The 12915-nt window shown below is 43.7% G+C and overlaps 1 protein-coding gene across 7 annotated transcripts in view; it reads left to right on the top strand.

Annotated features, from left to right (window-relative positions):
• The window catches only part of bmpr1ba (bone morphogenetic protein receptor type 1Ba), a 584628-nt gene that overhangs the window by 389558 nt on the left and 182155 nt on the right, over positions 1 to 12915 (top strand). For 6 of the 7 annotated variants that reach the window (XM_087979920.1, XM_087979918.1, XM_087979921.1 and 3 more), the window contains one exon: positions 7315 to 7498. In XM_087979920.1, the coding sequence (XP_087836046.1) occupies positions 7426 to 7498 (73 nt within the window). In that variant the 5' untranslated portion in view covers positions 7315 to 7425. Of the gene's footprint in view, positions 1 to 6719; positions 7078 to 7314; positions 7499 to 12915 lie in introns of those variants that run through there. The other variant, XM_043674435.2, reaches the window with a different exon arrangement.

Below are 12915 nucleotides of genomic sequence, written 5' to 3'. Positions count from 1 at the left end.
CGACCCTTTCCTACCTGCCTGACCGGTACATAATTATCAAGGACACTCAATAGTTGCCCCTTGAACAAGTTCCACATATCATTTACACTCTTGCCTTGGAGTCTACTTTTCCAAGCCACACATCCTAAGTCATGCCTCACCGCATCATAATTTCCCTTACCCCAGCTATAATTCTTGCCCTGTAGTACACACTTATCCCTCTCCATCACGAGTGTAAAAATCACCGAATTATGGTCACTATCCCCAAAGTGCTCACCTACCTCTAATACCTACCCAGTTGTAAGTATTGTGGACTAATGGTGTTAGAATCATTGAATCCCGACAGTGTGGGAGTAGGGAATTCAGCCCAACGAGTCTATGCTGACCCTCTGAAGGCCATCCCACCCAGACCCAACTCATCCCTGTAACCCTGCATTTCCCATGGCTAACCCACCTAGTCTGCACACTATGGGCAATTTAACATAGCCAATCCACTCTAACCTGCGCACCTTTGCACTGTGGGAGGAAACCAGAGCACTTGGAGGAAACCTGCACAGACATGGGAAGAACATGCAAACTTCATACAGATACCTGAGGGTAGGATTGAACCTGGGTCCGTGGTGCTGTGAGGCAGCAGTGTTGATCATTGAGTCACTCTGTTGACTCTGTACCCTGTCATAGTTATGACAGGGGTTAGTCAACAGACTCACGGTTAGATCAGCTCTTTGTTACGATCAGGTGAAGAGAGGAATTTGGCTCCTCTTTTCTTGACGTATCATTGGTTGATTCCAACCAATCAAGGCTAGGTGATGACCTAGTGGTATTATCGCTGGACTGCTAATCGAGAGTCCCAGATAATGATGTGGGACCTGGGGTTCAATTCAGTGAAAAAAACCCATCTGGGATGAAAGTTTAATGAAGACTATTGCTGATTGTGAAGAAAAACCCATCTTGCCGTTGAGGGAAGGAGAGTGCCAACCTTACCTATTCTAGTCGAAATGTAACTCCTGACCCATAACAATATGGTTGACTCTCAACTGCCCTCTGGGCATACAATAAATGCTGATGTTGAATGAATAAATTTTAAAAATTATATTTTTATTTCTTTTTTAGCGCACAGCTCTTACATGTCAACTAAAATGTGAATACTTTGATCAAACTGAAGGAGTCAAATTACAACAATTCTTTGAGTTAAAGAACAGAACTTTTATTGCTTATAACCCTGAAAAGGTAATAAAAATGAAGCATCAAAGCACACACACACAGGCGCATAATAAATTTAAAAAGAAATTGGTCTGATATGGAAAGGCAGAATTGGCTGCACAGTTGATTTTAACATATAGTCCTTTGAGGTGTTAGATTTTAAAATTGAGGTCAGTTAGTTAATTGTTAATTGTGTCCTGTGTTGAAGATTGTACAATTTGAGTTTTCGGTGAATGGTTGTTGGCCTAAGTTGCTTTTTCACCAGGTACAGACTTTGAGGTTGAGAGATACAGGGAGAGAGAAACACTTGACTTCTTTAGTTTTAATTCATATATATTTTTTCTCTCTTTGCTCTGCTGAGCAAGTTACTGAAATATGGATCTTTTGAATATTCCTGTGTGTGCCTCCTATTCTTTCCAAGCTGATTACTCAAGAGCAACTTTTCATCTCCCAATTTGTGAATGTACCGTGCAAGTGTGAATTAAAAAAAGAGTGGCAGATATCTTGAATCTGACTTAGTTGTCTGTTTTCACTGTCTTTGGATGAAACAGTGATTTCAATGCGGACGGTTTTTGTATTTCTTACACTGTGCATCAATCTGTGGTCAGATAATTACAGGAATTATTTCATATTAATATTTGTCCTTTTTTAAAAAATAACTTCAGTCCAAGAATGCGACAGGCATTAAAGACCAGATGATGGAAGCTGCATATCGATCATTGGGATTTTTTTTTCAAATAACATGATATCTTTCAGTGCGAGCAGAGCACAGGGGGTGAGGGATGCTGCAGTGAAGCAATGTGCTAGCACAGGGTGATGAGCAAGGAGAAAAAAACGTGCACTCAAAATTCAGAATGGCAATCAGTGACGGTGATTTTAAAAAGGCACTGATATCCAGAAGTACCTCCTCTATCGTGTTGAGGTGTCAGAGTTCCGAGAGGCATGGACAGGGTAGAGAGGGAGAAACATTACTCAACTCGAGGGATCAAGAACGAAGGGTTCTTGTTTTAAGGTGCAGGTTGAAGAATGCGTTTAACGCAAGGAGCAGGAGGTTTCTCGGTGATCTGAGAAAGAAATCAGCTGGAGGGCTGTGGGTATCTGGAACTCACTGCTTAAAATATCTGGCAAAAGCAGAATTACTCAAGTGTTTTAAGACCTTGTTAGATGGACACTTGAACCACCATGGCAGGCAAGACTATGGGTTATGTACTGGAGAATGGGATTAGAATGGATGGACATTGGATGACCAGTGCAGACATGATGGGCTAAGGAGCTTCCTTGCAGGCTGTAAAACTCAGTGACTCTAGTGTGGTCACCCACTCCGACAAGCTGAGATCCAAAGAGGAACCCAACACTTTTGCTGGGATTTTGCCACTGAAAGAGCACGCATACATCCTCCAGTAGGCATCTCTGATTATAGCAATGTTTGGGTTCAGCAGAGCACTTTTGGCTGCATTCTGTTACTCTGTCGTGTTATAGTGGATTCTCTGACATTATGAATGACGTGTATGGGCTATGTCTTATTGAGATAAGCTCAAAGGGACTGACTGAGCTCTCTCTTCTATTAATATGGTAGTAAAGGGTGCAGAAAAGGTTTCCAAGGAAGTTGCTGGGGTTGGAGGGTTTGAGCTATAGAGAGAGGCAGAACCACCCTGCCCCCACCACCGCCAACCCCTTTATCTGCAGCTCCCCCTACACCCCCCAATCCTGAAGAAGGTTTATACCCTAAATGTCGACTTCTCCACCTCCTGATGCTGCCTGGCTTGCTGTGTTCTTCCAACCTCCTGCCTAGCTATTTTGCCTGGAGCATCAGAGGTTGAGGGGTGATCTTATAGAAGTTTATGAAATAAAGAGGGACATGGATAGGGTGAATTTACAAGGTCTTTTCTCCAGGGTAGGACAATCCAAAACTGTGGGGTCCAGGTTTAAGGTGAGAGTGGGAAGGTCTCGAAAGGACTAAGGGACAGTGTTTTCACACAGAGGATGGTGTGTGTATGGAATGAGTTGCCAGAGGAAATGGTGGAGGCTGGTACAATTATAGCATTTAAAAGGCATCTGGCTGGGTATATGAATCAGAAGGGTTTAGAGGGATATGCGCCAAGTGCTGGTAGATGGGACTAAATTAGGTGAGGATATCTGGTCGGAACAATTGGACTGAAGGGTTTGTTTCCGTCCTGTGCTACTTAGACTCTTTGACTCTAAGTAGTCGATCCTGCCCACCATGAGGAAGCCTCGCTAATTTCACATTTCATACTGTCTGGTTTGTTTTAGATTTTGCTTTTAAAATCTGTTTCACTTGAGATCGTTAAGGTCTAAGTGATGGTGAGTTTGTGCTTAGAAGCTAATAATTTCAATCAGCCTAAAATTTCAATCAACTGTAATTTATACTCTCTTGCAACATAAGATCCAAAGGTTTTCCTCCCCTGATTGCTGACATTAAAATAAGGTAAATGATGATTACATCATCTCACATCTGGATGGGGATAGCTTGCAGGCAACTTGGGCCATCTTCAGTCCAAACTGTGAAACATTGCAGAACCTTTACAAGTGTGAGACACAACAGATGACATTCACAGCTCATTGCTTATGCAGGCACTGAGTTTTAGGTGTATGAGCAAGAAGGGCAAGATTTGATCGACTTGTCATTGTTTTCAACTAAGTCCAGAATCATTAGGAACAGGAATAGACCATTTGGCCCCTTGGGCCTGCTTTACCATTCAATAGGATCGTGGCTGATCTGCCATTTCTCACATCCACTTTCCTGCCCTTTCCCCAGAATGCTTGATTTCCCAACTGATCGCTAATCTCAGCCTTAAATATACACAAGGACTCTCTGTGACAAGGAATTCCAAGAACTCAACCTTCTGAGAGAAGAATATTTCCTTATCTCAATCTGAAATTGGTGTCCCTTTATTCTGAGACGATGGCTTCTGGTCCTAGACTCTCCCAAAGGGGAAACATCCTCTCAGCATTCGGCCAGTTAAGCCCCTTCAGAATCTGATATGTTTCAATGAGATCATCTCTCATTCTTCTAAACTCCGATGAGTGGAGTCCTGACCTGAGTCAAGATTAGAGTAGTGTTGGAAAAGCACAGCAGGCCAGGCAGCATCTGAGGAGCAGGAAAATCGACGTTTCAGGCAAGACTGCAAAAAGCCCTTCATCAGGAAAGAGTCCTTACCTGATTAGCCTTTGGTCATAATACAATCACTTCATTCCAGGGATCATCCTAGTGAAACTTCTCTGATGAAATAATTTTGTTTCCTTCAATACGGTGACTAAAACTGCTACCCAATCAGTTTTCTCCCCCTCTGGGTCCATGATTACTTCTGAGAGTCTATTTCCCTCCCCACCATGTTGTTCCACTCAAGTCACTCTTCTTGATCTTTAAGGAATACAATGAGAGTCACTAGCTTACATAATCATGCCATTTGTCTCCTTGCCCAATGTTGCACTTCTTTGGTTTCCAACAACAACCACTAACCTTGACCAGTTTTCATTAGGAACTCCAATTGGAAGGTGTATAATCTACAATAACCAACTCATCTCTGTAAGTGAGAGAGTAGCTAATAATTGTGATTATTTTCAATTCCACTTCTATGAGATTACGTGAGATTACATTCCCTACAGTGTGGAAACAGACCCTTCAGTCCAACAAGTCCACACCGACCCTCCGAAGAGTAACCCACCCAGACCCATTTCCCTCTGCCTAATGCACCTAACACTACGGGCAATTTAGCATGGCCAATCCACCTGACCTGCACATCTTTGGACTGTGGGAGGAAACTGGAGCACCCAGAGGAAATCCACACAGACACGGGGAGAATGTGCAAACTCCACACAGACAGTCACCGAGGCTGGAATTGAACTTGGGACCCTGGTGCTGTGAGGCACCATGCCTCCCGTAAATGTTCAGGACATTTTCTACAATGACATTACTGTATAAGAGGCATCAGTGAGACTGGCCTTGGTACTGCCTGCCAGATCTCATGAACAAATGAAAGAAATGCAAATTGTTGCTATTGCTGCCATTGTACCTCTGTGTCTTCCTCCAGACTTACAACCATCCCACACCCCGTTCAACATCTTAAAGAACAGCTTAAAGTGGGGTGGGGCTGGGCAGTATTGAGAGAAGCAACGTGGTTTAAGGAGGAACTTCAGATCCAAGACCTCTGAGTGCATGGCGATAAATGACTGGGCAATTCAAATGCTCAAGAAGTTGGAATTGGAGGAGTGCAGAAGTTTCAGAGAGATGCAGCTGTAGAAGGGGTTGCAGAGAAAGTGGGGAGTAAGGCCATTAGTTTGCAAGTTACCACGTCTAGTTTTCTCACTGAGGAATGATGTATGTGGCTGCTGCAGTTGAGAAAGGTGGGGAGAGAAATTTACTTGTCTTACCTGCAGGAATCTTTTCTACAGGGGACTGTACACGCCTCTCTCCTATTTATTTAAAGTTTGCACTTTCAGCTGGGCTGTATTTTCTCTGCACTCTGTCACTCATTTGCTTTTCCCCAAGCCATGTTTGTTTTAACTATCCTTTGTGCGGCAACTGGAGAATTGTTTCAACAATTTGCCTAAGCTGCCGCTGTTCTGGTAAAGAAAGGCAGTGTGAATCCAAGGAGAGAAGCCGGGCTGTGGGGCATGTGTTAAAACACAAAAAAACAAGAGGATTTAACATGATTATGGATGGACTGTTACTTCTGTTTATTTTTTAATGCAAAAAAAATGCAACCACAGGTGTAGGAATTTAAACTTTGAAGGGGATTTTGTCACAATGGGTAGAAGGGACGATTTTCATATCTAACTGCTATTAATGACAAGTGTTTTGAAAGAGAAGAAAGACAATTGAATTTTGAGGGACCGTGGCCAGTTTTTTTAGACGTTATTAAGTCTGCCTCAGACTGAAAGCCGCCCCCTTCTCTCTCTCTCTTTCTCTTCCCCCTGAGTTTAATGGCAGGCTTTGGCAGGCAACCTACTGTGAAGCTGATTGATGCCCTGAACATCTGAGGGGCTTTTTGTGTTCAGCTGCTCACTATGAGGGGCCTTAATGTGTGAATACTTAAATAAGGTCAGACCTTATCACATGTAATCCGTGCCTGAGAGCAAATCAGCACTGACAAGCAGCCCTGCATAGCAAGCAGCACCAGTGAGAAAGAACATCATTTGTACCAGTGTTCCAGGCAAGTCACAGAATTTCTGTCTTCCTCCTCTTTCCTTTCGTCCTTTAACTCTCTCTCTCCCCCATTCCATCTCTCCTTCTCTCTTCTTCTATACCACCCGTCTCATTTTCTGTTTCTCTCGTGTCTCACTTTCTCTCATTCCTTTCCCTCCCTTTACCCTCTTTTCTTTCCCTCCCCCACCACCCCCCTCCTCTCCTATTCCCTTTCTGCTTCCCTCCCTTTCCTACCCTTCTTATTTCTTTCCCTTGCTCTCCATCCTTTCCCTCCTTCATTACCCCCTCCCTTCCCTCTCTTTTTTCCCCTCCTGCTCGTTCCCTCCCTCTCTCCCGCGTCCCTCTCTCCCCCGACCCTCTCTCCTCTCCTTTCTCCCCTGTTTTCCCCAAATCCTCTATGCCCCCATTACCCCTTCGTCTATCCTCCCACGCTATATTCCCCTCCACCGTTTCTTTGCGCTCCCTCCCACTTTACTCCACCTTTTATTTGTCTTGACATCAACTTGGCGGCATTTGGAAAGCAGAAGGAAAAGCTGATGGGCTAATCAACATGCAGGGATTGTTTTGTTTATAACAAAGTGATAGAGTTTTTCAGTGGGAGGTTCACTCAGATTCATCTTGGACGATGAAACCATGGTTGACCTGGACTTTTGTAGCAGAACAGGAATGAAGTAGGAATGTCACTGCTTTTTAAAAAGCTTCAAGGCACCTCATTAAATTGGATTCAGGTAAAGCCTCTCTCTGCCTCACAGGTCAATTCATGAAATGCCACTGAGGGGGGTGGGGGGGGGGGTGACTTGGTTTCATCTAAGAACGGTGCAGTCCACATTCCTGTCAGCGTAATCCATTCCTGTGTCAGATCCTAGGTGCTCTTTCTCTTGTCCTCACCCTGAAGTGTCCAACTGAGTTCTAACTGGTGACAGAGCCAGTTTATAACAGCGCTGTCTTTCACATTCCCACCACAGGCCTGTCACAGAGCTGGAGGAGCTGCCTTAACCGAACTGAGCTACAACACTGAAACGGGCTAAAGGAAGGCAGGAGGAAATCATTACCCAGCGTCTCCGTGCTCAAAGGTGATGGTTTGGCTCGCTAATCCAAGTTGGCAGATTCCCGTTTCCTTGCTCGTGCTGTTATCCCTACAGATTGAAGGTAAGCCGATACAACAGTCAGACTTCAGTCGTGAAGCTAAGGCTTTTAGTTTCCAGGCTGTTTGCTGTTTGTTCATGCTGAGATTTCCATAACAATGTCCACATTTTCCTGACATAGGAAAGCTACCCTCAATTTTATCAGGGACATTTCATTTTTGATGGTTTGCAGGTTAATTTGATCAATCTTAAGGAAGTAATTTCCATCCGACGCAGCACAGTTCACTCTTTCCAGACTGGGGTTTTTACACTTCTCCAGCACACCTGCTGAACAAAGCACTTAAAAGGCAATGCTTTGATAAATCTCACAAACGATTATTCATTTGATTTCTGTTTCTGGATATCCTTTCCATTTTCCTTTGGAATAGACATTGTATGTGGTTGCATTGAAGTTGTAATGAAGAATTGATGTGCATGCAAAAGCAGAAACCCATGTTGTTCACAGTCTCTCCTTTTAATCATCTTCTTCCTCCTCAGCAGGAGAGTTTGTGTTTGTAAAAAGGTGCAACAAAACCTGGCACTAGTCTTAAAATATTACCTGGGCACAGTGAAGGGAGCTTCAGTGTCTAGTAAAAGTGATTTGTGAGGCTTGTGTTGTATTGCTATCTGAAATGTTAAAGTCTCTAGTTCCATTGAATAGTGACTGATGCAATTTGACTCATTGTATTGTTTTTCTATTTCTGTCTAAAATTGCAGCGCATCTTGCTCTGCGTCACACTCATGTGCCTTGCTGAGTGATATGCTGTAGACTTTGCAATATCATAACAGTCACTGTGATAGTGAAAGCAAGTGATTAGGCTGCGAAAATTTTGGAAAGGGTCTTTTGTCGATTGCAATCCAGGTTTTTGGCTGAATTCTGTGCTGTTTTCATTTTGCAATGTGCAGAACGTACGATGGTAATAAATATGTACACCAATGGCAACATCTGTGTATGATGATAGCAATAATTTGAGTTGATAGTCCATGTTGTATCTGTTGAAATAAAAATCTATAGGGAGAGGTTGAATAGGCTGGGGCCGTTTTCCCTGGAGTGTCAGAGGCTGAGCGGTGACTTTATAGAGGTTTGTAAAATCATGAGGGGCATGGACAAAGATTTTTCCCTGGGGTGGGGGAGTCAAGAACTAGAGGGCATAGGTTTAGGATGAGAGGGAAAGATATAAAAGAGACCTAAGGGGCAACTTTTTCACGCAGAGGGTGGTATGTGTGTGGAGTGCGTTGCCAGAGGAAGTGGTGGAGGCTGGTACAATTACAACATTTAAAAGACATTTGGCTGGGTATATGAATAGGAAGGGTTTGGAGGGATATGGGCCGGGTGCTGACAGGTGGGACTAGATTGGGTTGGGATATCTGGTCAGCATGGACGGGTTGGACTGAAGGGTCTGTTTCCGTGCTGTACACCTTATGACTCTATGACTCTTTAAACAGTACTCCCAGACTGTGAGACAGAGCATCCATGTATTCACATGCTGAGCAAAATGACACTTCACACTGTGAGTGCCTGACCTCAGGGAGACTTGCTTACGAGGAAAAGTGGATTCCTGGTGGAATGGTAAGGAAGAAACAATTCCGGACGGGAGGAAAAGGTTTCACAGACCCTCAGCAAGAGGAAGTTGCTCCACTTAAGCTCTTCCTTCAGTTGCTAACAGTGCTTATTTTCCATAGCAACTTGCTCCCGGGTTTGAATTAGACTGTATTCTCTGTCACAAGATCAGTCTTAAAAAGGGAGTAGAGAGGGAGGAGATGCTCAAATGATATGGAACCCCACATGTCACTTTTTAACCTTGTAGTGAAATAGTTTCTGTGGATCTGTTTCTAAAGCTAGGAAAACATTTTAATAAGTTGTATACATTCTAAAATCCATTTTTATAAAGAATCAAAATGACCAATTTTGAATTCAGCATTTCCTTTAGTGAGATTTTTCAGTGAATTTGAACAGCATATACAACCCCCTTCTGACTAATGTTAAAATGGTGTTGTCCATAAAGGAATGTTTCAGTGTGAGAGACAGATCACCAACTGAAGGTTGTGGGTGGGGATTCTGTGCAATGTTTCACACAGATGTGGAGAAAGAGGGGAAAGTAAAGAATGTGTGAATTCTTCTTGTGACCTTGTCTGAGTTGTCTCGAGTTTTCAGCTTTCTGAATTCTTAAAGGGGCAGCACATTGTTAGAATCACAGATGGGCCAACTCAATCTTGTCTGTCTGCATTTTAAAAAAAAAGTTTTGATTGACAATAAAAAGTATCCAAATTTTACTTCACGCCTTCCTTCATGCCTTCATTACCTGTAAACCTGACTATTGATGTGCATTCCTGATCGGACTTCCATGCTGTTTAAACTTGAGGTCCAAATTTCGACTGTCCCTATCCTAATTCATTGCAATTCTCTTTCCCTCATCACCCCTGTGCTTGCTGGCCTACACTGGCTCAACTGATTTCAAAATTCTCATCTTTGTTTTCACCACCCTCACGTTCTTCATCTCCTTATCTTGTAATCTCCTCTGGCCCAGAAACCTCCCGACATCTTCCATTCTGGCGTCAATTATTGTTGTGCCACTGAAGGTCACTGTGTATTCAATTACTTAAGCCCAAAGCCTGAGATGCTTTCTCTGCATCTCTCCACCTCTCTTCTCCTCTGAATTGAATTGAATTTATTGTCATGTGTACCATGAAAATCTTTGTCTTGCGAGCAGATCACAGAGTTAAGTCACATAGATAAGTAAATAATAGGTAAACCATAGCAAAAACAAAAACACAGATACAGGCCAATGTTAAGAGTTTGAGAGGCCATTCAGTATTCTTTAAGACACTCTTCAAAGCCCACCTCTTTGACCCAGCTTTTCACCATCTGTACTAACATCATCCTGTGCAGCTCCATGTTATGGTACTCCTGGGAAGTGCCGGGAAATGTTTTATTACATTAATTTAAGACTGAGATGAGAAGGAATTTCTCCTCTGAGGGTTGCAAGTCTTTGGAACTCCTTGCCGCTGTGGGGGCAGTCTGTGTGTGTGTACTTAAGGCTGGGATAGACTCTTGATCAGTCAAGGGTTACAGGGAAAGGGCAGGAAAGTGAACGTGAGGAATGTCAGATGAGCGTGGATGAAGTGTGGAGCTAGAAAAAGCACAGCAGGTCAAGCAGCATCAGAGGAGAAGCTAAGTCAATGTTTCAGGTCGGAATCTTTCTCCAGGACTTTCATCCTTGCTGCTTGACCTGCTGTGCTTTTTTCCAGCTCCACTCGACCCTCCAGCATCTGCAGTTTTCACTATCCCCAACATCAGATCAGCCACATTCCTATTGAATGGTGGAGCAGGACTGAGGGGTCAAATGGCCTACTCTGGTTCCAGTTTCATATGGTGAAAGATGCGAAATGAATACAAGGTGTTATTGTGGATGCATTTTTTGCAAGCTTTTTTTTCATTATTGTGTAGTTAGAATTCTCACTGTTTGTAGAGATTAGACGTTAATTCAGTACAAAAACAGATTAGGCGGTATTAGAGTGACAGTGAAGCTTGGCATTGTGCTATGAGTTAAAAGGTTGGCTGTATGGCAAAAAGATAGTGGCACCTCTGACAGCCATACAGTAAACCCTGCCCTTGGCAGTGTCTGATGAATACAGTTGCAATTCACTGCTCTCTTTGCTAATTACCTACAACACTGTGCTTATGTGCAGCCCACCTTTTGCAACATGCACAATGTTTCGTCTCAGGCTTTAGATTAGATTAGATTCCCTACAGTGTGAAAACAGGCCCTGCGGCCCAACCAGTCCACACTGACCCACTGAAGAGTAACCCATCCAGATCCATTTCCCTCTGACTAATGTACCTAACACTATGGGCAATTTAGCACGGCCAATTCACCAGACTTGCACATCTTTGGACTGTGGGTGGAAACCGGGGCATCCAGAGGAAACCCACGCAGACATGGGGAGAATGTGCAAACTCCACACAGACAGTCGCCCGAGGCTGGGATCAAACCTGGGACCCTGGTGCTGAGAGACAGCAGTGCTAAACACTGAATTTGAACAAGCATGAGGCTGGAAAATTTGTGTCCCTTTTAAATGTCAGGTATAGACAGGATGGATCGAGTGAATCCTTAGAAGAGTATAAAGAAAGGAGGAGTATACTTAAGAGGGAAATCAGGAGGGCAAAACGGGGACATGAGATAGCTTTGGCAATAGAATTAAGGAGAATCCAAAGGGTTTTTGCAAATATATTAAGGACAAAAGGGTAACTAGAGAGAGAATAGGGCCCCTCAAAGATCAGCAAGGCGGCCTTTGTGTGGAGCCACAGATGATGGGGGAGATACTAAATGAATATTTTGCATTAGTATTTACTGTGAAAAAGGATATGGAAGATATAGACTGTAGGGAAATAGATGTGACATCTAGCAAAATGTCCAGATTACAGAGGAGGAAGCGCTGGATGTCTTGAAACGGTTAAAAGTAGATAAATCCCCAGAATCTGGTCAGGTGTACCCGAGAACTCTGTGAGAAGCTAGAGAAGTAGTTGCTGGGCCTCTTGCTGAGATATTTGTATCATCGATAGTCACAGGTGAGGTGCTGGAAGACTGGAGGTTAGCAAATGTGATGCCACTGTTTAAGAAGGGCGGTAAAGACAAGCCAGGAAACTATAGACCGGTGAGCCTGACCTCGGTGGTGGGCAAGTTGTTGGAGGGAATCCTGAAGGACAGGATGTACATGTATTTGGAAAGGCAAGGACTGATTCGGGATAGTCAACATGGCTTTGTGCGTGGGAAATCATGTCTCACAAACTTGATTGAGTTTTTAGAGGAAGTAACAAAGAGGATTGATGAGGGCAGAGTGATAGATGTGACCTATATGGACTTCAGTAAGGCGTTCGACAAGGTTCCCCATGGGAGACTCAAGGTTAGATCTCATGGAATACAGGGAGAACTAGCCATTTGGGTACAGAATTAGCTCAAAGGTAGAAGACAGAGGATGGTAGTGGAGGGTTGTTTTTCAGACTGGAGGCCTGTGACCAGTGGAGTGCCACAAGGATCGGTGCTGGGCCCTCTACTTTTTGTCATTTACATAAATGATTTGGATGCGAGCATAAGAGGTACAGTTAGGAGAAAGTGAGGTCTGCAGATGCTGGAGATCAGAGCTGGAAATGTGTTGCTGGAAAAGCGCAGCAGGTCAGGCAGCATCCAGGGAACAGGAGAATCGACGTTTCGGGCATAAGCCCTTCTTCAGGAGACATTAGGGGCAACATTTTCACGCAGAGGGTGATACTTGTATGGAATGAGCTGCTAGAGGATGTGGTGGAGGCTGGTATAATTGCAACATTTAAGAGGCATTTGGATGGGTATATGAACCTGCTGCGCTTTTCCAGCAACACATTTCCAGCTAAGAGGTACAGTTAGTAAGTTGCAGATGACACCAAAATTGGAGGTGTAGTGGACA

The sequence above is a fragment of the Chiloscyllium plagiosum genome, unplaced genomic scaffold (genome assembly GCF_037043375.1).
Source record: "Chiloscyllium plagiosum isolate Xiang-an unplaced genomic scaffold, Cpla_swu_hap1 HiC_scaffold_36, whole genome shotgun sequence".
Classification (NCBI taxonomy): domain Eukaryota; kingdom Metazoa; phylum Chordata; class Chondrichthyes; order Orectolobiformes; family Hemiscylliidae; genus Chiloscyllium; species Chiloscyllium plagiosum.
Note: the sequence above shows the minus strand (reverse complement) of the source record. Positions and strands in the feature narration are given on the sequence as shown.